Below are 27351 nucleotides of genomic sequence, written 5' to 3' on the forward strand. Positions count from 1 at the left end.
GGACGACACAGCCACTCGCGGAAATGCAACTAGATTTGCTTTTGGATGCTACGCCATCGTCTCACAAAGACAGAAGGATGCTGAAGAGGAATCTACGAGAACAGTCCGAAGTGTTTTATTGCTTTTATACCACACCTGATTTACCACTCATCTCATCTCATTATCTCTAGCCGCTTTATCCTTCTACAGGGTCGCAGGCAAGCTGGAGCCTATCCCAGCTGACTACGGGCAAAAGGCGGGGTACACCCTGGACAAGTCGCCAGGTCATCACAGGGCTGACACATATGCCGCTTTTCCACTACAAACGCGGCTGAGCCGTGCCGTGCTGAGTCGAGCTGAGTCGAGCTGAGCGGGGCTGTTGGAGTTGCATTTCGACTACAACCGCGCTGAACCGTGCTGGCTGGAAGTGGGTGGACACACTGGGTGGAGTTAGCGAAAGTGGGTGGACGTCAGGTGATGTCGTTAAGCAGCGCAAACAGTGACATCAGTGATCTTTTAAGCGGATAGTCTCACAAACCGAATACTAAACAATAAACATGGAGGACATGGAGTCGTTAGTGTTGCTGGTCTTGGTGCTGTGGCTTGTTGTCACTGACAACGCCAACAGATACTGGCAAGAGCGTATAGATGAGGCGAGGCGGCGCATAAGGCTTCAGAAATTCTCGTAATTTGTAATTCTTCTCCTTCCGGGTTTGCGGTGTTTACAGATCCCAGCGCGCTCGTGGGGCGTGTGTGGGCATGTGAGGACACTCCTCCTCACCAATCAGTGCACAGGGGAGTGTCTGCTCACGCCCCCAGCCTCAGTCGGCTCGCTTTGGCTCGCTTCAGCCCCACTCCAAAACCGTGCGAGTTTTAGGGGCTAAGCAGGGCTGAAGCGAGCTGAGTCGTGCTGGTTTTTGGTAGTCGAAACGCGAGCCGTGTCGGGCTGAAGTGAGCTGAAGCGAGCTGAAGTGAGCTGAAAAAGGGTAGTGGAAAAGGGCCAATAGACACAGACAACCATTCACACTCACATTCACACCTACGGTCAATTTAGAGTCACCAGTTAACCTAACCTGCATGTCTTTGGACTGTGGGGGAAACCGGAGCACCCGGAGGAAACCCACGCGGACACGGGGAGAACATGCAAACTCCGCACAGAAAGGCCCTCGCCGGCCACCGGGGCTCGAACCCAGGACCTTCTTGCTGTGAGACAGTGCTAACCACTACACCACCGTGCCGCCCTGATTTACCACTGATTTAATTTATTAATGAACAAAGTTTATTTGGGGTGGAGGTATCTCAATATTGAGAGTAACCACAGGTGCCCCTAAAATCACTGAATCATTGAAATTGAAAAGGATCCCTCCACCCCTGCACAGGCACTCTCAGGTGATCATGTCAGGGCAAAATTGGCCTTTGGTTATTTACTCTTTACATTAATGTTATAGAAAACATATTGCTCTCAATGGTGCATTTTGCCCATGTTCAGGGTGGAAAATAAAAAAGAAAGATTCGAGTAAGACAAGCCAAATTGGTGTTTTTAAAAAGAAGGGATCATGGAGAATAAAGAAAAAAATATTTTAAAAATCTGCGCACATTCGCACAAGGTGTTCCGGCGCTCTGAAAATGACATCCAAAATGATTTGTCAGACTTGTGAGGTCTTCTGTTCAAACACTGATAGAGTTTCCTTTCTGTTTATTGCTTTTTTTGAGAGTGTTTCTACTTATCTCAATAAGGGAAAAAAAATCAAGAGCCTCATCTCATCTCATTATCTGTAGCCGCTTTATCCTTCTACAGGGTCGCAGGCAAGCTGGAGCCTATCCCAGCTGACTACGGGCGAAAGGCGGGGTACACCCTGGACAAGTCGCCAGCTCATCACAGGGCTGATACATAGACACAGACAACCATTCACACTCACATTCACACCTACGGTCAATTTAGAGTCACCAGTTAACCTAACCTGCATGTCTTTGGACTGTGGGGGAAACCGGAGCACCCGGAGGAAACCCACGCGGACACGGGGAGAACATGCAAACTCCGCACAGAAAGGCCCTCGCCGGCCACGGGGCTCGAACCCGGACCTTCTTGCTGTGAGGCGACAGCGCTAACCACTACACCACCGTGCCGGCCATCAAGAGTCTATGTTGGGTAAAAATACGTCTTCTGAAGGCCTAAACAGAGCACAGCCAAAAACTCCAATAAAATGTTGATCATCTTTGAAGGAGTGCTATGACCATGCAGGATCATCCAGACCCAAAATGACAGTTTTGCTACATACTATTCCTATTTCTGTACCAGCATGCAAAATTTGAGCCTCCTACATGGTTTAGTTCTTGAGCTATGGGCTTGTGAACTTTGACAAAAATAAGAGTCTGAACAAAATTGACACCCCGATCTCCCAGTAAAACTGGCTGTAACATGGAAAGTATACATCTTACATTCAAATAAATTTACAGTGTTTCTCCTAGCTAACATGGGTACATCTGGTGATTTTTTTTCAGAATTTTTTGAGACCTAAGTGCACGGGCCCTGGTTGAATTGACGTGGAATGACCCTCCAGGAGTTGATAGTTCATTACACTGTGGGATGCCCAAAATAGAAGAAAAGATATCTGAATGTCCTTTCTTTTTAAAAATGAGCTCTTCGCACTTATTGGAACTAAGCCTTGATCCAATGGGACTTGACAATGGTGGTCTTGATCTTGGGTCTCCAGGCCGCGCTGTACCCGCACCACAGACACCACCATATCAGTGTCATCGCTGGACTCAGAATAAACCAGCATCTAAATAATATCTGAGTCAGTGGTGGTCCATGCCCAGGTAGCAATGAAAGCGAGATCTGGAACACAATCGATATCCCTAAAGAGCACCTTTATGACCAATCAATCAATCAATGCATGATGAAAGCCACGTTTTGGGTAAATCCTATAATGAGTGATCTTTTGAGCTTTCATTTAATCTCTTACAGACCTCCTGAGTGAAGTCTTTAATCAGTGTAAACACGCCTTTCAGATGGCATTAACATACCATGAGATGAACAGAATTCAACCAAAATGCGCATTATAACCACATTAAAGACATCTGGCTATCGTATAACAGACTGTTAGGTGTGGCGTGTACTTTGTTTACAGTGTGTGTGTTCCACACGACCATTTTCTGTAATAATAGGTACATTTTGTACCAGAATAAATCTTTATTTTATGAAGCTCGGTTTGAGAAGGATATACGGTCTATAACTCACTTAATGGATGCAAACGGTATTTTATCATTAGACAATGAACAATTCTGCACTAAACACAGTTTCAACCCTTACAAATTAGACTTTCTTTAATTACATCAAGCGATACCCTAAGAATTTGTGTTTCTCATGAAAAATATAATGGTACATCAAGCTCTACAGCCACAGCTGACATCACTATCGATTCAGGGGATTTTAATCTTGGACAAGGAATGTAACGAGACCATCAATGATGGTGTAGCTCACTCCAGCTCCATCTAGTCCAGAAGGAATGATCTAAAGTGGGCCACCTTGCGCAATAAAGCTATAGTTGCAAGCTATATACACTATATACAAGATATATATACTACCGTTCAAAAGTTTGGGGTCACCCAGACAATTTTGTGTTTTCCATGAAAAGTCACACTTTTATTTACCACCATAAGTTGTAAAATGAATAGAAAATATAGTCAAGACATTTTTCTGGCCATTTTGAGCATTTAATCGACCCCACAAATGTGATGCTCCAGAAACTCAATCTGCTCAAAGGAAGGTCAGTTTTATAGCTTCTCTAAAGAGCTCAACTGTTTTCAGCTGTGTTAACATGATTGTACAAGGGTTTTCTAATCATCCATTAGCCTTCTGAGGCAATGAGCAAACACATTGTACCATTAGAACACTGGAGTGAGAGTTGCTGGAAATGGGCCTCTATACACCTATGGAGATATTGCACCAAAAACCACACATTTGCAGCTAGAATAGTCATTTACCACATTAGCAATGTATAGAGTGGATTTCTGATTAGTTTAAAGTGATCCTCATTGAAAAGAACAGTGCTTTTCTTTCAAAAATAAGGACATTTCAAAGTGACCCCAAACTTTTGAATGGTAGTATATATATATATATATATATATATATATATATATATATATATATATATATATATATATACTATAGCTATATATAGCTATAGCTATATATATTCAGCTTCCAGACTGACAAACAGATCCTGGCTAACCAACCGGACATAGACAAAGTGGACAAAGAGCAGAAGAGGGTGGTGGTGATAGATGTGGCGATCCCAGCTGATGCCAACATCAGGAAGAAGGAACATGAGAAACTTGAGAAGTATCAAGGGTTGAAAGAGCAGCTGGAACGGATGTGGAAGGTCAAGGGTTGCGTGGTCCCCGTGGTAGTGGGGGCACTTGGGGCAGTAACCCCCAAACTGGGAGAGTGGCTCCAGCAAATCCCAGGAACAACATCTGAAGCCTCAGTCCAGAAGAGCGCAGTCCTAGGAACATCGAAGATACTGTGCAGAACCCTCAAACTCCCAGGCCTCTGGTAGAGGACCCGAGCTTGAGGATGACATGGATACCACCCCCCCGCCGGGGGTGAGAAGGAGATTATATATATATATATATATATATATATATATATATATATATATATATATATATATATATATATATATATATAAAAGCGCGATATCCACCCTAGGAATACCGACCTGTTTGCCAGAAAGAATCCAAAACGCCGAGGAATTGACCAAGAAGAAATTATTTTTGTTGAACTGTTAATTACTAAGGCTTAATTAGTCCATAACTTCATTAATAATTGTAATGAAGCAAATCTGGGTAGAAGTAATATGCACCCTTGGTACCCCTACCTTCATACCACAAAGAATCAAAATCGGTGAAGAATTGAAAGAGGAGAAGCGATTTTCGTGAAATGTGGACAACGGACAACACACGACAACATAAACTCATCACCTGTCGGCTGGATGAGCTAATGATAATTTTATTAGAAGCCGTCTAAATGTGAAACTATTCGCTGGAAAACAGAACAAAAATGATATCCTACATAAGTTTTATAAAAATTCAATCAGACTATATCTTGAACATTCCCCCAACTCCCCAAAACGAAGGAAACACACACTTTAAAACTATGAACGATATTTATCCTTCTAAAGAATTACTTAGACTAGAGCGGCGGCTACAATTATCGACACCTTAACCATCTTTTGACTGTTACAAAAGTAGAAAAGACTTTCAATATGTAAATTGTGCATGAATAATTACTCAAACTTCCACTGGGAAAAAAAACAAACCCAAGTTGATTCCCGATTACTTAGCGCGTGACACCGTTCCACAATTGTCAACACCTTTGTCCACAGTTATTGACACCGTTCCACAATTATCGACACCCAGATATTTTTTATTTATAAAAAATAATCGGTGTGTGGTATTAAGTGAACAAAACATAGTTTTTATTTGGTACAAAATATCTTTTATATAAATATATCGATGTCGGTGTTTACGTAAATGAGGAAGTGATTCTAATGTTCGTAAACAAATGAACTGATAATGTTTAACCTGCGTCAGAAAATCTTTTGGTTCCGCTTTCTAAGTATTTCCATAGATCACATTTTGTTAATCATTTGTTGTTGTTTGTATTAATTTCTAGTTTTGTCGTTTACCAATAAACGTCAACAGGAAATTGACATTGTAACTGCATGAAAATCCAGGTCAAAGTTCGCATCTCATTCCTCGAACCAAAATATAAAATGTTGACTGATGTTGTAATATGTGGTAGAGATTTACAACAAACTGCAAAAAAACATATATATTTTCTGAATGGAAAAGAAAAATCTGAATATTTCAAGCATGTAATTTTTTATTTGCTCGGAATTTAATTCTGCTTTAATTCTATTTACTGCAATCAGATTCCAAATACTCGATAAACATTCCATTCTGTTGTGAATCAGAAAAAAATTATTCTAAATCACAGCACTTTTATTTAAAAAAAAAGTACTTCATCTACTTCAACAATGTTACACAAAGATCGATCCACAACAGCTGTAAATGTCACTTAATTCCACAGCGTGTCGATAATGGTGGACACCGGTGAAAGTGATCACTATTATCGACACCTCATGTGATTTCTCAAACGCGCGTTTAGATACAAAATGATGACTGTCAAATGAAAGAGTAAGAAACAAAGTAGGTTTCAACAAGGAGATCACGAAATATCGGTGAATTTGATCAGTGTCCATGATCTTTCCACCATGCTTACCTGCGATGATAACATTCAGGTTTTCCTGCTAAAAAAAAAAAAAATCCATCTCAGGTAACGAGCTGCATCATCAGATGACAAGATCAAAGGTTGATTGAATCTTCCGGTTGATTAATTAACCAATAATTACTGTTGGAACTGAAACTCACCTTTGTAAAAATGTTTTATTGGTAAATCTGAAAAGGTGTCGATAATTATGGACTGTCGATAATTGTACTCATTTATATGAAAATGTTATTGAAACTACAGAGCATAGATTTTTCTCATGTGGTGTAATACAGGCGTACATTTTGGCTTGACATTCACAGAAAAAGTGAAAACAACAACAACAATGATGAACTCTTTATAATGTCATGTAATTCTGTGTCTGGCTAAGTTTTTTATGTACAAGAATAGAATCGTAAAATCATCCCCCAAATGTGTTTCTCTCTTGATTGGATTTAAATTATACTCAAGATCCTTAAAATTTGTAAAAAGAGCAAAAGCAGAAAGATTGTATGATAGTTTAAAATATTTTCCCACTGAATTAGATAACTGACATAAAACTGAGGTAAATTCATACAAGGTAAACCCTTGAATGAATTTTTTTTTAATTATTAGTTTTCAGGGCGGCACGGTGGTGTAGTGGTTAGCGCTGTCGCCTCACAGCAAGAAGGTCCGGGTTTGAGCCCTGTGGCCGGCGAGGGCCTTTCTGTGCGGAGTTTGCATGTTCTCCCCGTGTCCGCGTGGGTTTCCTCCGGGTGCTCCGGTTTCCCCCACAGTCCAAAGACATGCAGGTTAGGTTAACTGGTGACTCTAAATTGAGCGTAGGTGTGAATGTGAGTGTGAATGGTTGTCTGTGTCTATGTGTCAGCCCTGTGATGACCTGGCGACTTGTCCAGGGTGTACCCCGCCTTTCGCCCGTAGTCAGCTGGGATAGGCTCCAGCTTGCCTGCGACCCTGTAGAAGGATAAAGCGGCTAGAGATAATGAGATGAATGAGCTCTCTCGGAGAGGACATTTTTTTGGACACAATTACATACTAATTTGATCAAAATAGTCTGAAAACTTACTGGCATTCAACATTAAAACTTAACTATGTTTCCAATGATATGGAACCAAACATGTGTTTTATGGTATAAAGAATGATTTAAGTGCATCCCTTTTGGAGCTACCTGTGGTCAAAAAAGCACTTTTTCTAAATGACACAAGTAATTTTGCTAAATATGACATATATTGCCATACATTCACCAAAAATAACGTTATCACCAAATTTTTTTGCATGGTAAATAGAGCTATCACAGGGCTACAATAAACAACCAAGTTTATTTAGTCAAGCCTTTTGATATTGAAGATCTCATCTCATTATCTGTAGCCGCTTTATCCTGTTCTACAGGGTCGCAGGCGAGCTGGAGCCTATCCCAGCTGACTACGGGCGAAAGGCGGGGTACACCCTGGACAAGTCGCCAGGTCATCACAGGGCTGACACATAGACACAGACAACCATTCACACTCACATTCACACCTACGCTCAATTTAGAGTCACCAGTTAACCTAACCTGCATGTCTTTGGACTGTGGGGGAAACCGGAGCACCCAGAGGAAACCCACGCGGACACAGGGAGAACATGCAAACTCCACACAGAAAGGCCCTCGCCGGCCACGGGGCTCGAACCCGGACCTTCTTGCTGTAAGGCGACAGCGCTAACCACTACACCACCGTGCCGCCCTGATATTGAAGATAATAAGTGTTAAATGTGATTTTTAGCTTGCGTACCCTGATTGTAAAACAACCCTTATTACTACATTTAAAAAAAAATCAGATTGTTCCCTTTGATAAATAATTTCTCTGTCCGTCCCTGTGTTTAATCGGATGATGTTGCCATATTGGTTTTATACATTTGCACTTAAAAAAATTATAATAAAGTGTTTTTTATTAAAAAAAAGAAAAGAAAAGAAAGAAAAGAAAAAGGATGTATGTGTGCGCGTGCGCAGTAGCACGTGCCCGCGAGCTGATTTCAAACATTCAAAAAAAAAAAAAATTTTTTTTTTCAACCGTCCACCATTAGAGGTCGCGCTCGAGCGCCGGAAGTTCACTCCAAAAGCGAAAGGTAGGAAACATTAGCTTTTGGCTAACTCTTAGCTCAGTGTGTTGTGTGTGTTTTTCGTAATTATTCACTAATATAAATTGTTCAAGTTGTCCCAGAACATATCCAGGGATGTTTATTATAAACGCGAAGTATTTGTTTGATGTTAGCTAGCGGTTAAGCTAAGAGCTAAGCTAGTTAGCTAGCATGCGCTGCCGCGTCGAGGCCTGTCCGAGCCTCGGTCTTTCCTGTGGAGATTACCCGAGGCGAGGCTCATATGATATGGCCGTTTCTAATGCTGGGCATTTAACCACGATATGAAGTTTTCTTCAGGCTTGTTAGTGTTTAAATTATTTTAACTTGCAAAAACGACTGAGTCAGTATATAGTATAGCTATAATTTTAGCCAGGGGCTGCTAATGTAAACATGTTGATTGTGGGCTTTGTTATCAGAATGTGGTTTGATTGTCGAGATAAGAATTAATAGTCGTGTTTGTTGACATACTGCACGTAAGTACAAGATGTTAGTTAATTAATAGATAGCAGTATTATCACTGACTTGGTCATTTTCTTCTTGTAGGAAAACCTATGTATTTAATTTTAAACCAGATATCATAATTATTTAACTTGTCCATGTTTTTGCTTGAAGATTAAATCAGTTCGGGTTTAATTGGAGAAGAGATGCACGTTTTTAAAACGCTGAGATGTCCAAATCAACTTTATGCATGCTGGATGATGATGTAACATCTTGAGCTAATCGCTGAAAAGTGTCGTTTCCGGTGCTGCAGGAACTGAGACATGTCCGGGCATGTAGCGCGTCTCACGGCGCACTAGCTCCGCCCCCTTTCTGTCTCATACTAGCGCACTACAAATCAGCTACACCGTCACCATGGTTACCGTGCACGTGAAGAAGGAGCCCGCTCGTGCGCTGATTCCATCACCATGGTTACCGTGTGCACGCCACACTTCCGCACTAAACAGTATTCTTAAACAGCATGACGTCTCTCTGTCCTACTGTGCTTTACTTTAGTTCCTGGTTGCTATAGCAACGTCAGGGCCTGGGGCATAAAGTCATGCTGGATAATATAATATAGTATAATAATAATAATTTTTATGGCGCTGGTGGTGTTTTTGCTTTGGCGTACTAGTTAGTAGGTTAGTAGGCAGGCTGAACAATCATGCTTGGGCATGTTGAGTCCAGTCCCCGCCCTAAAACGCATCAGGAGTCGCTCATGCTAGCCCTGACATGTCTCTCTCTCTCTCTCTCTGTCCCTTTAAATTGGTGTGACCCACTCAGACTTTCTCACTCAGCTGAGCTGAGGCACTTTATGTACAGATGAAGAGTATAATATAATATATATACACAGGTTTATTTATTTGATTTAAGGTAAGATTCTTCGCCGTGTCTCATAGCACAAGCTGTTGGATCTCAAGCTGTAATCATACCTGAATATATGTATGTATGTGTGTTTTTTCTTTTTTTTTTTTTTAAATCCACAGATATTCCATGGCCATGGCTGCAGAAAATTGTCTGAGCAGTTCGCAGATCAACAAGATTGACAATGAAAAGCTGGTGAGTGAAACCTGCATTCAGAATGAAATCTCATCGTCGTGTTCTGAAACTTTTTTTTAATTTGTTTTTTCTTTCCCACTTTCAGGTAAGACCCAAAGTGCAATTGCAAACCCTGTTAAAAGATGCAGGAGCAGATAAAGATGTTTTCACCATGAAGGAGGTAGGAAGGAAGGGTTTTACGGGTCATTTTGTTACCACTGAGGGGTGAGAGGGGTGAATAATGGGGGGGGGGGACACACCTGAGCTTAATTCTGGTCTAATCAGAGCATTTGGCTTAAAGTGGGCAGTGTGATGACGTGATAAATTGTTTAGAATTTTTTTAATATTGCTTTATAAATGTGGTGCTTTTAAGCTTGCATAGTGTTGTAAAAATGTCTTTTTTTTGGCAAGTTCAATTAGTTGTACAAAATAATCTATCTAGCACTAAAATTATTTTGTAAGAACTTCCAATTTGTTTATTATTATTATTATTATTATAATAAATGACCCAGACCTTGAAGTTGGAGTATTTATTTGTTGTACATTGAAACACTTTGCACAGTAGGAACTTCACGTTCTATCCTGGAAGTTATAAATAATCAGCACTCTCAGGTTTCCATCTGCTGTCTGTCAGACTCGTTTAGTCAGAATTGTAAATGCGTCTCTTCGTATTTGTTGGCTTTGTGGATAAGCTTCAGTGGTTTTGTTTAAAAAAACAAAAAAGTAAAATTACTTTTTGTGGGAACAAAATAGATTTTCTGATCAGTCAGCATAATACTGTGTAATTTTATTATTTCAGAATATTTTAATGTAATTATTTGGGGTGGGGTTTTTTTTTTGAGAGCTTCTGATTGGCTGGCTCGGTGTTGTACAGATACATGGTGGATGTGTCACTTGAGTGTGGTTTGTCTTGTGGGTTACTGGAACGAGTTAGTCATGTGGATCAGTCACCACTGTGTTCCTGTCTGAAACATAAAGTATTTCTGTGGGTTTTATGTATAAACGAAACGAACCGTACCTCACATGGCTCATCTGGAGGTCCATCCATGAGTAGCTCACGTTAGCGTAAATGACTGATGCATAATTACCTGTTTCATATTGCGTGTCTTCATCCGGAAAGTTCTTTTCTTTGTGGTGCTTTTAAGCACTCATGAATGGCTTTCACTTGGCATGTGCACACATTCCCCTTTTAAAACAGGAAGTCAGTGTGAGACATGTCAACGAACTTCCCTTTTCTTTCTTTAAAAAAAAAAATATATAAAGTTATGTTGTGGTGCTACATAGTGAACAGTCTTTTTTTTTTCCCCCTTCCTTCCTACAAAATTACAAACTGCAGAATTAAAAGGAAAGAGTATACCAAACAAATTAAAAAAAAAAAAAAGGGCTGGGCAATACTTATAATCGGAGACATTCCTACATTACACGAATAAATTAAGACTAAGAAAGAATGTAAAAACTTCTATCAGCTGTTTGTAATTGTTCTACAAAATACCAGCGCTATCTCGGAAGAATGTATCGTGGCATTCCAGGCATTTCGCAGACGCTCTTATCAAGATACCCGGAGCAGTTGGGGGTGGGGTGCCTTGCTCAAGGACACTTCAGCCATTCCTGCTGGTCCAGGGAATCAAACCAGTGACATTTTGGTCCCAAAGCTGCTTCTCTAACCATTAGGCCATGGCTTCCCTGAAGCATCATGATATTGATTATTGTAGTGTCCTGTCACTCTTGTTCCTCTAATCAGCATGGTGTAGCTGTGGATCCCGACCAACCATTACATTGTGTGTTTTAGGTCATGTTCTACCTGGGCAAATACATCATGAGCAAAGAGTTATACGACAAGCAGCAGCAGCACATCGTGCACTGTGGAAACGACGCTCTCGGTGCCGTACTCGGAGTGGCCAGCTTCTCCGTCAAAGAACCAAGGTGTGTATCTCATTAAAAACACCCGCCAGCTGCTGAACAGCTGACCCAGGCGTAGCGCACATGACTTCTGGGAATGCAGGGCGGGGTTTCCAAAGCGACAGGTGTCTATTCTCTAATCTGTCTGTAAGTGAACCCTTTCACAGAATACCAAACGCATGCGTCTCCTCCTCCTGGAGTCATTGTTCATGAAGCAGCGTTTGTCTGTAGAACATCTGCATCAAAATCTGTACAGGATTTTATTTTTGAGTTCTTTGTCTTTCCAGAGCTTTGTTTGCAATGATTTCTAAAAATCTCATAGCAGTGAAAATTCCAGGTACAAACACTTACCTTATTCTGCTGACCTCTTTTTGTGTTTTTTAAAACCTAATCCAGGATTTTATTTAAAGTTTCAGTAATTTATGATGTTTGTGTTATTGTTTCATAGAGTCTCAGTCAACATTTAGAGAACGTAGAGCTCTGAGTGACACTGACCGAGGGCCTGAGGTAAATACAGCTCACACTTTTCTTCTTCACAGAATGATGAGGGATTTCAGGAAAAAAAAAAAAAAAGCAGCCGTTTAAAAGCAGAGCGCTTTCTGTCTGCTGAAAGGAGCAGACAGAACTTCTCCCGTGTTGAAGATCATCTTATCCTGTCATTAAGTCTGTATATAGATATTATAAACAAAAATAGGGCTGGGCAATGTGGTGATACGATTTCATCACTATCATTATTATGTCATGATTTTATTTATTTATTACAATGTTTATAAAGGAGGCTGTCGTCACCATGGTGTTTTTCAGAGAGGTCCTGCACACACAGTCATATCCATCTAATAAATAATTATGAAAAATCTTACAAATAAAAACTAAGAGCGAAATATTTCTAAAATAATATATGAATAAAATTTAAGTTCCTCTTAGAAATGATTTGTAAGCCTTAATTACAACAATATCTAAACTAGATAGAGACACTGACTGAAGTTGCGCTAGCTGTTATAAACTGGGACGTCTGGTCACCGTACACTAAGAGATAAAGAATAACGCTTAGTGGGGGGAGTCCATTTTTCATGGCTCATTCTGGTTCGGTGATCCAGATCAGCACCAAAAGTCATAGCAACATAATTCAGCCCAGATGTGGTATTCTTCATGCGAAATTTGGTTGAAAACTGAGGGAGAAATGGCGTTCTAAAAAACATTAGGGGAATAATAAGAATAAAAGCAGAAAGATTCTGAGTGAGAGTAACAATTTGCGCCAGCGCTCAGAGTGCAAATTAGTTATTCCAGTCAGCGTGAAATTGCTAGAGATACACTTCTACGACATCGTTATCTTTTTGTATGTTTAAATGTTTTTTTCCTTTTTAAATCATTTTTGATTTGTTAATCTTTATCAACTTCTAAAGGTCTGTTTAAAAAAAAAAAAATTGGTACTGGTAGAAAAGCTGTAGATCGTGTATCATAGTAATATCTGGTCCCAGCCCTAGCGTGGAAGTAAGTATCGGATCATTCCTGTCTCTGGTGAGAGTACCGTACATTTAGCTCACTTTGCTAATCTAATCTGAGAGCAGCGCCGGCATGAAGCTGAGCACGTAACGTAAACTTGTAGTATTGAGGGATGCAGGCAAAACCACAAGCTGCGAGAAACCTAGTGGTTGCTACACGGCCACAAGAGAAAAGCTACACATGTGAATGCAGAGTCAGACGTTAGCAGTGTGATGAAATCTAAACGGTGTTGATTTGCTGTAGGAAACAAACCCGCGATCGTCCACCTCCACGCAGCAACAGCGCAGGAGACGGCGGAGCAGTGGTCCTGGTGAGCGCATGCACAGACACACACACACACACACACACACAGAAAGCATGAGCAAAGATGAGATACGGAGATGGGCGTGGTACCTCTGTGCTCTGACGCGAGGTTGTATGCTCAGGAATGAGAACATGATAGCAGAGTAATAAAGTTGAGTACATGCTAATCACAATCAAATGAAGATTCAAACCTGTGGTCTTCATATCAGTGTGTGGTGTTCTAAAGAAATGAAGTTTACATTCCTCCAGAAATGAAATGGATACAGGTCCTTTCATGCAATTCACAAGATAGTATAGGTCCAATTTGATTTTGATTTTTAAAAATCCAGTGTTTTAGTGGTATTACTGAGTGAGTGCGATGATTGATTGATTAAACCACAGGGTACAACATTAACGGTAGTCCGACTGTCCGGGACAACAAAATGTCTGGTCCGGAGAAGTCAAATCCACATCCGATGGGATGAGTTGAAGATTTGTCAAAAATCACCATTTTTATAGTAATTATTCAAGAGCTACATGAATAAAGTGCCAACAAAACTAGTTCAGTGACCCGGCCGTGTTTGAGATTCCAGGGAAGCCGAGTACAGCAGGTGTGTGTGTGTAAAAATAACCACTGTGTAATATCTAATTATATTATAGATTATTAGACTTAATCGAAATCAGAGAAATGATCAAATCCCTCAGTCAAATAAATATCTGTGGTGAATCTTCATTTCGTTGTTTTTCTTTTGTATGGTTCACATTAACCATCTCAGACGTCGTAAAATTCACGCGAAATATTTTACGACAACAGTGCCGAACTCACTCACGGTTTTTCATTCCCGTCGTTAATCAGGATTTAACTTTATTTCCTCCAGAAGCTTTGAATTTGGGTCAGTAACCCTCTGAAAACTGCAGATCAGGGTATGGGTTCTAACAGCCCACACATCATAATGGGGCTTTGGATTGTTTCTGTTTACAGTTACACTACCGTTCAAAAGTTTGGGGTCACCCAGACAATTTTGTGTTTTCCATGAAAAGTCACACTTTTTTATTTACCACCATAAGTTGTGAAATGAATAGAAAATATAGTCAAGACATTTTTCTGGCCATTTTGAGCATTTAATCGACCCCACAAATGTGATGCTCCAGAAACTCAATCTGCTCAAAGGAAGGTCAGTTTTATAGCTTCTCTAAAGAGCTCAACTGTTTTCAGCTGTGCTAACATGATTGTACAAGGGTTTTCTAATCATCCATTAGCCTTCTGAGGCAATGAGCAAACACATTGTACCATTAGAACACTGGAGTGAGAGTTGCTGGAAATGGGCCTCTATACACCTATGGAGATATTGCACCAAAAACCAGACATTTGCAGCTAGAATAGTCATTTAGCACATTAGCAATGTATAGAGTGGATTTCTGATTAGTTTAAAGTGATCTTCATTGAAAAGAACAGTGCTTTTCTTTCAAAAATAAGGACATTTCAAAGTGACCCCAAACTTTTGAACGGTAGTGTAGTTTGCGTTTTTATTGAAAAATTATAAATCATTAAAGCATAATCATTATCATAACTACACCTGCTTTTTGATAAACTTCATCATTTTTCTTTCGCTGAGCTAGTAAATACATCGGAATAAAAAGGTTACGGTCAGTGGATTAAAAAGTTAATGTCGAGTCCTGAACTATACAGTTTGCACGATGGTTTTAAGATTCCCTTTACTTGTGATCTATAATAGCAGGGTTCTCCATGAGGGGTTTTAGAGGTGCGGGCCGCCCCCCCTTTCTGTGATTCCCGCCCCCGTTTAATTTCTGCCGCCCCTTTACAAAAGGAAGAGACGTCCCTTTTGTTTTCTTTGTGATGGATAGCCTTTCTCTGTTGGAGTACCGACAACGCGACAACACCCGAGTGTGAAACTTATTGTGTGTGAGAGTGAGCAGCCCCTCCCCCACCCGTGCGCTGCGCTTAGAGACACAGAAAGGGCAGTATTTGCTCAGAGTGCACCCTCCAAACAACGGGGATTTACACGAAATTGGAAGGAGATATTCACAAAATTCTTTCACATTGAGTGCCACAAGGCTCTCCAGAACACGTTGATGTAATTTTTTTTGTCTGTAGTGTAAAAAATGAGGACGCTAGAGTGAGTTAAAAACAAGTGACTTTTCTGATTTTGCAGTACAAGCGCTGCCACATTTATAATGGGAGTCTATGGGGCAGCACGCCTGTCCTCTCCTTACTCTCAGGCTTCTCATTCAAAAACTGTAGGGGTAAGCGATAAGGGTCACTCATCTGTAGGTCGTTTATTTTAGACATATATCTAGTTATCTGTTCATTAGAAAAATGAGCCGTGTAGTCCGTCGGTTGAAATTGATCCATTTTGTATACGAGTGCAACAATATTCAGCTGTGTTGTTGACCGACAAGATGGCGGCTGTTTACATTCCAGCCGGGATTCGGTCACGTGACTGCAAGAGGTCTATAAAACCGTATTAACTATACGCTGACTGGAAAAAAAAAATTTTTTTTAGAGAGTAAAGTACATTGAAAAGATGTTGTTTTAACTATATAATATAGTTAAAACATCATCTTTTCAATGTACTTTACTCTCTAAAAAAAATTATTTTTTCCAGTGGTGCCTGCAATTACATTTCCATTTCAAACAATGTCAGCTTTTGTGGAGCAGTGTGAATATAGTTAATACAAAAACTTTTCTGTACTTTTCTGTTCTTTTTTTTGTAGTTTGCTAAATAAAAAATATTTTTTCCAGTTTCATTTCAAACAATGTGTCTGAATATGATGTGTAAGTGTGTAATGTTTGATGTATGATGTGTTTTGTACCAGTCCAATTGTACCAGTCCTCTATTCTAAATGATTACCATTTTACGCAAATGTTATGCAAATTACATATGTAAATTTATGCAAATTTGTTCCAAGGTCATCTGATTGACCCCCACCCCCCTATATTTTCAATCCTTGGAGAACCCTGAAGAGCCTTATGGCTAAAAAAAAAAAATCCAAACTCGAATCACTTTTGCTGACAAAAATCGCACGTCTTTGGTTGCGAGTTGAACTCTGTAGGATTATAACATGCAGTCGGACATAAATTAGCAGCATCATGAAAACACAACCGGATTATGATGATGAATATGGAAGATTCCAGCCAGCATTGTTTTGTTTTTATTTGTTTTCTGTTTCCTAAATATGCTGTAAAATGCTGACTGTGCGGTTTAGGCGTGCTAGAATTGAAATAAAATCAACGCTGCGTGACTCGAGCTGTAAATAAAGCAGAAATTCAGGCCCCCCGGAGCAGCGCTCCTGTTCTCGGTTGTCTCATGAGCCTCCTCCTGTTGTGTGACTGATGTGTGGGCAGCATGTGGTAGCACTCATGACTGCTCTCTTTATCTCCGCTTTAAAGAGAACACACGTCTGGAGGCAGTGCAGAATGTGCTCAGATGATGTGGGGTTTTTTTTTCCTTACATTTTGAGCCCCCGAGACAAAGAAAGTCTCTTTCTTCAGATGAGTTGGAAAAACATCTCTAAAATTTATTATTATTATTATTATTTTTTGCTCTTAGAGTTTATGCAACACATCAGGATGATCAAAACAACTCGGGCGACTGAGTAGCCCTGAAATGAAATGATTGGGTTCTCTCGAGACTTGTGTTTTGATCTGTTTGTTGTTTTTCAGCGAGCATGTCAGTTGAGGAGGAATCCGGCGAGCCTCGGAAGAGGCAGAAGTCCGACAGTATCTCCCTGACGTTCGACGACAGCCTGTCATGGTGTGTGATCGGAGGCCTGCGCAGAGAGAGAGGGAGCAGCGAGTCTTCAGTATCGCACAGCAATTCGGTTAGATCATCATCATCACATACACTCGTCATACATGAGCTTATCATAACATGTGTAAGGAGTAAAACAACAAAGGGCACGTTGCGATGAAGCAGAATTACTGTTGCCACCTGGAAGTTGATTATTTTCCTATAAAGGCATGTCCTTATGACTGTTATTCCTCTTATACCACAGCAGTTTCTCCACAACTACAATTTTTACTCCTTAAAGAATGACATCATACTTTTTTTATCTGGTTTATAGCTAGGAAAAAAAAATAGTGGTGCTTGAAAGTTTATTTATTGAGGAAAATGATCCAATATTACATATCTGTGAGTGGCAAAAGTATGTGAACCTCTAGGATTAGCAGTTAATTTGAAGGTGAAATTAGAGTCAGGTGTTTTCAATCAGTGGGATGACAATCAGGTGTGAGTGGGCACCCTGTTTTATTTAAAGAACAGGGATCTATCAAAGTCTGATCTTCACAACACATGTTTGTGGAAGTGTATCATGGCACGAACAAAGGAGATTTCTGAGGACCTCAGAAAAAGCGTTGTTGATGCTCATCAGGCTGGAAAAGGTTACAAAACCATCTCTAAAGAGTTTGGACTCCACCAATCCACAGTCAGACAGATTGGGTACAAATGGAGGAAATTCAAGAGCATTGTTACCCTTCCCAGGGTAACTTCTAAGCAACTGAAGGCCTCTCTCACATTGGCTAATGTTAATGTTCATGAGTCCACCATCAGGAGAACACTGAACAGCAATGGTGTGCATGGCAGGGTTGCAAGCAGAAAGCCACTGCTCTCCAAAAAGAACATTGCTGCTCATCTGCAGTTTGCTAAAGATCACGTGGACAAGCCAGAAGGCTATTGGAAAAATGTTTTGTGGACGGATGAGACCAAAATAGAACTTTTTGGTTTAAATGAGAAGCGTTATGTTTGGAGAAAGGAAAACGCTGCATTCCAGCATAAGAACCTTATCTCATCTGTGGAACATGGTTTCTGTGAACCTTATCCCATCTGTGAGCAGGCGTTGCAGTCGTGTTCACCCCTCATATCAGGTTATTGGATGTGAACCATGTCGTCGAGGGTCGGATGACCCTGGTGCGTGTGACAGTACATGGCATGAAGTTGAATGTTCTTAACTGTTACTGCCCAACTGAGGAATATGCTGAACCCACCAAGCAATCATTCTATCAAACGCTTCACAGAGCAATACGAAAGGTCAAGACTGAACATCCTTCCTTCAAGATGATAGTAGCCGGTGCTTTTAATGCAACTATTGGAGTAGATTGCGATCATAGCAGATGGAATAGTATTGGTCAGTTCAATGATGATAATCCTGCTAGCTTCAACGGATCACGCCTGCTGGAGACAGCAGAAAGCCACTACTCAACAGAACTACTCAAGATAGCACCTGCGATAGGAGAAAATCGTATAACTGAACTGTTATACGCAGATGATCTAGCTATCTTTGCCGAGTCCATTGAGCAATTGCGAGCAATTCTCCAAATCTACCCATTTTGGTTTGCAAATGTCGTATGTAAAAACAGAAACCATGGCTTTCAGTGTCGGTGAAGATATCAAAGGAGAAGAAAGCCTTGTCTCCATTGCCGGTAATAATAAAATCAAGAACGTGCGCAATTTTAAATATCTTGGGCACAGTATCCGCAACATCAGTACAGATACCTCTCACTCACTCGGTGTAAGAATTGGTGCCGCATTTCAAAAGTGGAATGAACTTGAGCATGTGTTGACTGACCACCGCATTCAGCTGTCAGCTAGGGTGAAATTCCTTGTCACTTGTGTTTAATCTCGCTTGCTGTACAGTGTCCAAGCATGGCAAATGTCCTCCGACGACATGAACAAAATAGAAGTTGTATGGAACGGCTTTCTGCGTCGTATGATCAAAGGTGGTTTCAAAAGAGAGAATCCTGCTGACCCAGGAGTTACTGATGCTCAGGGAGAGGTGGACTGGGGGTTCCGGTTAACCGATAGGAATCTGCAAGAGATGACCCAAACCCCCCCAGTCGGACTCACTTGCTGGAAACAAAGGCTGAAATACTTGCCACACATCTGCTGCATGGAGAACAACAGTATTCAGAAGCAGCTGCTGTTTGAGAATCAATCAGGGAAATGGACAAGGATGGCGAATCTGCTGGGCATGGATGCTCAGCAGATAAGACGGACAATGATGTCTCGACCCGATTTTCAGCGACTGTTGGACCAGGTCCTAACAGAAGCACCCTAGGGGTGTTACAACCTCCAAAGGGAAAATGATGGTGGTGGTGGTGGTGGTAGTATCATGGTTTGGGCCTGTTTTGCTGCATCTGGGCCAGGACGGCTTGCCATCATTGATGGAACAATGAATTCTGAATTATACCAGCGAATTCTAAAGGAAAATGTCAGGACATCTGTCCATGAACTGAATCTCAAGAGAAGGTGGGTCATGCAGCAAGACAACGACCCTAAGCACACAAGTCGTTCTACCAAAGAATGGTTAAAGAAGAATAAAGTTAATGTTTTGGAATGGCCAAGTCAAAGTCCTGACCTTAATCCAATGGAAATGTTGTGGAAGGACCTGAAGCGAGCAGTTCATGTGAGGAAACCCACCAACATCCCAGAGTTGAAGCTGTTCTGTACGGAGGAACGGGCTAAAATTCCTCCAAGCCGGTGTGCAGGACTGATCAACAGTTACCGGAAACGTTTAGTTGCAGTTATTGCTGCACAAGGGGGTCACACCAGATACTGAAAGCAAAGTTTCACATACTTTTGCCACTCACAGATATGTAATATTGGATCATTTTCCTCGATAAATAAATGACCGAGTATAATACATTTTTTCTCTCATTTGTTTATCTACTTTTAGGACTTGGATGATGATGTTTTAGGTCATATTTATGCAGAAATATAGAAAATTCTAAAGCGTTCACAAACTTTCAAGCACCATTGTGTTTTCCAGCCCTAGTACAGTGTGTGCGTGTGGGGGGGAATAGCTGGTGTATTTTAATTTCAAGTGATTTATTGAGCCAGTTTTAGAACAATCAATCATTTCAGCCAATTTTGAACAGCTTTAGTACACTTCCTTTCAGGTCCTCAATTTCCCTGAACATAAAGATGCTCAGAAATACACAAGATGGAGTGTTTTAGTATTTATTCCTTGTGCCTGACTGACCGGTCTCTCTCTCTGCCTGTGCTCTACAGGATGTAGGTAGATCTCACAGTGAGGAGAGTGATGATTCTGACTCCGATAACTTCAGTGTGGAGTTTGAGGTGGAGTCGATCAATTCGGACGCCTACAGCGAGAACGATGAAGACTCCGTACCAGGAGACGATGAGGTCTTAACTCTACTCTGTGGCACAGTTGCTGCTAATAAAATGAAACCACCTCTTTATTTATAAACTCTGGCTTCTGAAAGTGTTGCTGTTATCAATTGGTAACAATATAATAAAGCACACTGCTCCCTCTTGTGGTCATTGGTTGTAAGTTCAAGCAGGAACTGTGGTTGGTTGTGAATTAAATTTTTGCTTTTATTTATTCGTGCATTTTATTTTTAGGTTTATGAGGTTACAATCATTGCAGAGGACGAGGATTCTTTTGACGAAGATACGGAGATCACCGAAGAGGTAATTTCCGGCATTGTATCCTTTGTCTACAATCACGTGACTTCTTGCCTCCTGGTTCACTTCTGGTTTCCAAGTGACGGGCAACGATCAAAGACGGCGTCCAAGCCAAGTACGCGTCCATCGTCGTGATCTTGTGGAAAACATTCTCCATCTGACTGTTAATGGGCTCGAACTAAACGCAAACTCGAGATATCAAAAAATTAGTGCTGTCAAAAATGCCGCGTTATTAATGCGTTAACTTGACTCAATTTTAACGGCGATAATTTTTTTTATCGCGAGATTAACGCTCTGTGACATGATGCAGGTTTTTCATAAGCTTTTGAAACTGCCAGGAACTTGGAACAGAGACTTTGCTTAGAAAAACGATAGCAACTAGACTGTAATGCCACGCCCCGCACAGCCAGAGTCCTCTGCCCGCCCCCCAAAGAACCAGCACGGGCAGGGCGCACTAGCCCCGCGCCTCGGGACGAAGAGCCACGGTGCTCGGCTTAGGTTTCGTTTTCCCATCGGCGGCTCCAGCCCGACTTTGCAGTGGCTGTGACAAGATGTTATATGCTCTGCAATAAAAAAAAAAAAAACATTGGTACAAAGCAAGCCCATTCACTTTTTTATGCTGATAAGAGAATTACAATGGTTTTTCATTTGACAAAAATGTGCGATTAAATTGCGATTAATCGCGAGTTGACTATGACAGTCGCGACATTAATTGCGATTAAATATTTTAATCGCTTGACAGCACTACAAAAAATATATTTAAAGTGCCATTCCACCATTGGATGTATTCTTTGGCATAAAATACAATATATTTTGACAACATATATAAATGGTATCACTAGATAGAGAAATCTTTTAGCTTCAAAATGATATATCAAACATAATTTTTTGACAACGACAAGTATATTAATTTTGCGACCAAAGTCACCTACCCTTTTAATTTCCGTGCGTGATGTCATCGGCAGGTTCCCTTTCTTGTGTACCGTGTGACGTGGCACATATTATCAGCAGTGGCGGATAGAACGCGATAAAAATAATACCAATAAATCTAGCTAATACCAATAAATCTAGCTAACTGAAAGATTAACTCAAAATTTTTCGCAATTTTTTTGGCCCCCATATACGAGGAGAAATGACTCTCTCACTTTGGGGGTTTCCTGGTCTAAAAATAGACCGACATGTGGTACACAAGAAGGGGAACCTGCCGATGACGTCACGTTTCACTACCGCGCGGAAATTAAAAGGGTAGGTGACTTTGGTCGCAAAATTAATATACTTATCGTTGTCAAAAAATTATGTTTGATATATCATTTAGAAGCTAAAAGATTTCTCTGCCTAGTCATGTTGTCATAAAATATATTGTATTTTATGCCAAAGAATACATCCAATGGTGGAATGGCACTTTAAGACAGACTTCTCGAGCGATTTCAGCAACTTTCCAAACATAGTGTTTCTGGACATTTTCCAATTATCTGGTCGTCCAGACATTTTACACGGAGAATCAAATGAAAGCTTTGGAAAAAGTCTCGAAGCCGATAACGTTTTCATTTGTGGCTGGGTTCATGACGTTGGAGTAAGACTCCTGAAGGACAATAATCGTCTTATGTTTGCGCGGGTGAGTAACGTAAGTAACGAAGTGTAGGATGTGATTCGAGTCGGAGCCGCTGGAGGTATTTTCACACTGATGACTTAATTTTATTTCATGGCCTTTTCAAACGTAGCTCAGACTTGCGACCTGACCTCATTGGACAGCCTGAAAAAAATACGTAAACGGTGGAGTTTCAATCGAGCAGGCCGACAAACTAGTTTCATCAACGGTTCGTTTTACGACGTCCGAAACGTAAGAACAAAATGGTCGCTGAACACAGTGAAAGGTTTGCAGGCCATTTTTCGTTCTTTCACCCTTGTTCCCAGAATACCTTTTGTCTCTTTCTCCACTCGATCGGTTTGAACGTCCAAATACAGAGCAGCAATCTGCATATTTGGAGGTGAAACACAAGAAACTGCTGCAAAGCAACGACTAAACAAATACGATGCCTGTCGTCAGCTGGAAGCCTGGATACGTAATGAGGCGGCTCATTAGCGGAAGCGACGTCTGTTGCAAACAATTTTTGGTCACGGATTTTTTTGGATATTGCACTGATGACATGTATACGGAAGCCGAGAGAGGCCCTTCATATAATCCTTTTTTTTTTTTTTTTTTTTTTAATTCACCTTGTTATCCTGAGATAACGACATAATTAATTCAGGATCTCGAGAAAACAAAACCGTTATTTCGAGATCTCAAGAAAACACAACAATTATTCCGTGATCTCGAGTAAACAGCTGAGCAGGGATCCCAGACGTCCGCTATTTAGCGGAATTCCGCTATTTTCTAGTGAAAGTTTTTTTTTTTTTTTTTTAAATAAATCTCTTGTATATCCATTAAAAATATGTTTAAGTAAAATGACCAGCAGAATACGTTCTGATTTGGTTTGCTTGTTTAGCGATGTTTTCGTCGGCTTCGTTTGTTCTCGTTGACATTCGGGAACACTCGGAAGTTAAATTGATGTAAATACCGCGAGCAGTGTTGCCAGATTGCGTGGTTCTCCGCCCAGTTGGGGGGTTTCAAGTGCATTTTGGCGGGTTTTGAACATATTTTGGGCTGGAAAACGTCAGGAGTATCTGGCAACACTGACCACGAGACTGTACGCGATAGAACAAGAAAACAATATGGCTGCGCCCATTTGCTAGAAAACATGTTTTAACTCCGTTCGTGCTTTTGTTTCTAATGCGTTGAACTTAATTCAGAGCACTGCAGGAACATCAGAAAAGCAGAAGGAAAGATCAGAGAAACAAAAGCAGAGAAAACTGGAGGAAAGACAGAATGCACCCCAGAAAAGAGCATTAAATTCCTTTGCAGTGAAACCTTTCAAAAAGAGAAAGGTTTAAATCAAATATCTCCAGTATTTGCTGTACATATGTATATATCTAATATTACTGAATCATTGATTTCTGCTCATATTCATGATTTTTGAAAAATGAATGTGGCTTATATTAGACTAGTTTTGACATTAACTTGAAACAAAAAAAATAAACAAATGAGATGAACTATGGATGCTATTGTTATAACAATCAGTGGAATATTTAGGCTACATTTTCGTCTAATTTTTATAATTTTTTTTTGCCACTTATGTCATTGATTGCAAAATATGGCATCAAATAGATACACATTATTGTTAAATTCTGTTGCTTTTCTATGTTAAATCTATGTTAAAAAATGTGTTCTATAGCATCTTTAAATGTTAAAATCTCAACAGCTTCAGGCAGCCCCCTTGACCCCTGCTGATAGTTTCTCATCTCACTATCTGTAGCCGCTTTATCCTGTTCTACAGGGTCGCAGGCAAGCTGGAGCCTATCCCAGCTGACTACGGGCGAAAGGCGGGGTACACCCTGGACAAGTCGCCAGGTCATCACAGGGCTGACACATAGACACAGACAACCATTCACACTCACATTCACACCTACGCTCAATTTAGAGTCACCAGTTAACCTAACCTGCATGTCTTTGGACTGTGGGGGAAACCGGAGCACCCGGAGGAAACCCACGCGGACACGGGGAGAACATGCAAACTCCACACAGAAAGGCCCTCGCCGGCCACGGGGCTCGAACCCGGACCTTCTTGCTGTGAGGCGACAGCGCTAACCACTACACCACCGTGCCGCCCGGTGATAGTTTCTTACATTCCTCTATTTTTTTCAATTACTGCTGGGATCCCTGCAGCTGAGAAATGGTTCATTCAGGTGCGCCAAGAGACTTGTGATATGCTGACTTTGGGGCTATTTCTCATTCTGTATAGACGCAACTTTGGTCATTAGAATGTCTGGAATAATCGATCACCTAATAGGGCAATATTTTGATCAGGGGTTGACACAGGGAGAGATTGCATTAAGTCTTTTAATAAGGGATAATTTCAAAATTAGTCTGCGGCACCTCCGCAGAAGACTGGCCCGCCTCTCTCTCTCTCAAGGCATCGTAAAAAGCCATTTCTGCTCTGTTACATGTCCGCCAATTTCTAAGTCTTCGTTGTCCACAGGAGGCGCAGCTCTGCTAGAAATCTCAGCTGTTTTCTCGAGATCACGGAATAATTGTTTTGTTTTCTCGAGATCTCGAATTAGTTGTGTTGTTTTCTCGACATCCTGAATTAATTATATCGTTATCTCGGGATAACAAGGTGAATAAAAAAAAGATTATATGAAGGGCCTCTCGCAGCTTCCGTACATGTAGCCTCTTTAACCGTATTGTATTTGATCGAAGACTTAAGCCCCGCCCATGTTACAGAATCCTTGCAAAGCATGTGCGTGTCACTGTAATAAGATTTAAAAGAAATTGACAAATCTGCAAATGTGTATATATTAAATTGTTTGCTGTTGATTGATTATATGACTAATCCAGCACAAATTACTGAATCACTCGCTTTATAATTCACTTTTAACTGGCGACGTGTGTGGTGTTTTATATATTGGATTTGGGAATGAATGTTATTGCGCAGTATAAATGACCTTAGCGTGTGCGTACGCTTCCTCAGGACTACTGGAAATGTGCCGAGTGTGATGAGCTGAACCCTCCGCTCCCCCGCCACTGCAAAAGCTGCTGGAAGGTTCGACCAGGGTGGCTTCCCGAGATTTGCTCTGCATCCGAGAACCCCAGCAACGACGCGCAGACCGATACCGCCTGCATCAACACGGGCCTCGAAGCCAACGCACCATGCGCCGAGTCTCCCACGCCGACCCTCGACCCGGACGAAGGCGTAGACGTCCCGGACGGCAAGAGCTCACGCTCGCAGAGTACTTCCTGCTCCGACTCTCAGGGCTCGTCTGTCTGCTATTCACAGCCGTCTACTTCCTCCAGTCAGGACGAAGCGCCCGAGCTGGAGCGCACCAGCAGCTTGAACAGCACCGAGTCGTGCCTGCCTGCGTCCTGCCTGGAGCCCTGCGTCATCTGCCAGAGCAGACCCAAGAACGGCTGCATCGTCCACGGACGCACCGGACACCTCATGGCCTGCTACACCTGCGCCAAGAAGCTCAAAAAGCGCAACAAGCTCTGCCCCGTGTGCAGGGAGCCCATCCAGTCCGTCGTCCTCACCTACGTCAGCTGAGGGGGAACCGGACACACACGCTGTTCAGTTACCTCACTGTCCTTCCGTCACGGGGAAGAGACCGCACGTTTAAGTACTGCCCGTACCCCTTGTTCATGCTAGCAAGAGACCCGATTTCAGGGACGTTTAAATTGAGACTTCCTGTCCATTTCTTACCTGCGGTGCACTGGTGATGCACAGAAATCTTAAGAAAATTGAATTGGTTTTATCTTGTCCTGTAGCTGCACGTGTAGACACGCGCTGAAGCTTAGAAAGGAGCGCAGAGATCTTTGGTGTTTCTGGCGAGTGTACACAGTGAAGACTTGTGATGCCTCAGATCATCTAAATCTGCGAACGAAGCACAACCTGTCGCTCGAGCAACCGATATAACTACCATCGATCCTTTTCAGGAAAAAAAAATAATAAATCTGGATTTGTCTCTTGCTAGCGTGAACACAGGGTAACAGATTAAATACTAAATATATCAGCAACTATTACAAATTAATGTAGATTAAACGTAAATAGTATAACTTCTTTTTAAAAGCATTCTATTTATAAAATCAATGAATGTAAAAAGTTATTTATGATCGTTGACGTTCGTGTGCTAGATTTACATATTTTGGAGGCGTGTATGGGTTAAAGCAGATTGGAGTGAGCTAATTTAATTTTCAGTGCTATATGAAGTAAGCGGGCTGTAAGGGATCGTTTATACCGTATGAACAGGTTTAAGGGGCGTATGGCTTGTACAAGTGTTTCTTTTTACTCGCAGTATGTGATTTACTGACAGTTGTATATATTTTTAATTTATATAAGGTAAATACGGAGCAGTGTTATTGGATTATTTTGGATGCTCTCGGAAGTGTGTTTGGAATTTAAAGTTCTTATTTTCACTAGATTGAGTGGAGAAATAAATGATTAAATTCAAAACGTTGTCCATTTCATCTGTCGGTTTTTAACAGTAGACTTTGTCACAAGGGTCATTCCATGTCAATTCACACAAATGCCCAAAACTTCCCCAGTGACACCTTCTTCAATTTGCCTTATTTTTATTTTCTTAGTGCCTTATGATGTCAAATGAAAGAATCCAAAATTTTAGCTTCCTAGCTCGAACGGTTTTTGAGTTATGGCCCTTCAAAGTTTGGGTGCCACGCCCACTTTTGGGGTCCGGGAATTGCACACTTAATTTGCAAGCATTTTTGGAGGCCCATATCTTTTGTTCTAA

General features: G+C 41.1%; 1 protein-coding gene across 2 annotated transcripts; it reads left to right on the plus strand.

The window, feature by feature from the left end:
- Nucleotides 1-8327: 8327 nt before the first annotated feature.
- On the plus strand, nucleotides 8328-27056 carry mdm2 (MDM2 proto-oncogene). Of its 2 annotated transcripts, none has more exons than XM_060903833.1 (11): nucleotides 8328-8356; nucleotides 9832-9904; nucleotides 9990-10064; nucleotides 11673-11806; nucleotides 12070-12119; nucleotides 12231-12289; nucleotides 13529-13595; nucleotides 17253-17410; nucleotides 20596-20730; nucleotides 20950-21018; nucleotides 25581-27056. In XM_060903833.1, the coding sequence occupies exons 2-11, from the start codon at nucleotides 9839-9841 to the stop codon at nucleotides 26148-26150; spliced, it is 1383 nt and encodes a 460-aa protein (XP_060759816.1). In that variant the 5' UTR covers nucleotides 8328-8356; nucleotides 9832-9838; the 3' UTR covers nucleotides 26151-27056. The 2 variants fall into 2 exon arrangements, with proteins under 2 accessions (XP_060759816.1, XP_060759815.1); XM_060903832.1 differs by lacking the exon at nucleotides 8328-8356 and adding an exon at nucleotides 9106-9718.
- The last annotated feature ends 295 nt before the right edge of the window (nucleotides 27057-27351 follow it).

This window comes from Neoarius graeffei, chromosome 21 (assembly GCF_027579695.1).
Source record: "Neoarius graeffei isolate fNeoGra1 chromosome 21, fNeoGra1.pri, whole genome shotgun sequence".
Taxonomy (NCBI): domain Eukaryota; kingdom Metazoa; phylum Chordata; class Actinopteri; order Siluriformes; family Ariidae; genus Neoarius; species Neoarius graeffei.

What these genes read in the sequence shown, in the direction of transcription:
- mdm2 (XM_060903833.1), top strand. Translation starts at nt 9,839, where the DNA reads ATGGCCATGGCTGCAGAAAATTGTCTGAGCAGTTCGCAGATCAACAAG. An exon ending in CAGTATCGCACAGCAATTCG is followed by an intron (nt 17,411 to 20,595) that starts GTTAGATCATCA and finishes TGTGCTCTACAG; the next exon opens with GATGTAGGTAGATCTCACAG. An exon ending in ATACGGAGATCACCGAAGAG is followed by an intron (nt 21,019 to 25,580) that starts GTAATTTCCGGC and finishes ACGCTTCCTCAG; the next exon opens with GACTACTGGAAATGTGCCGA.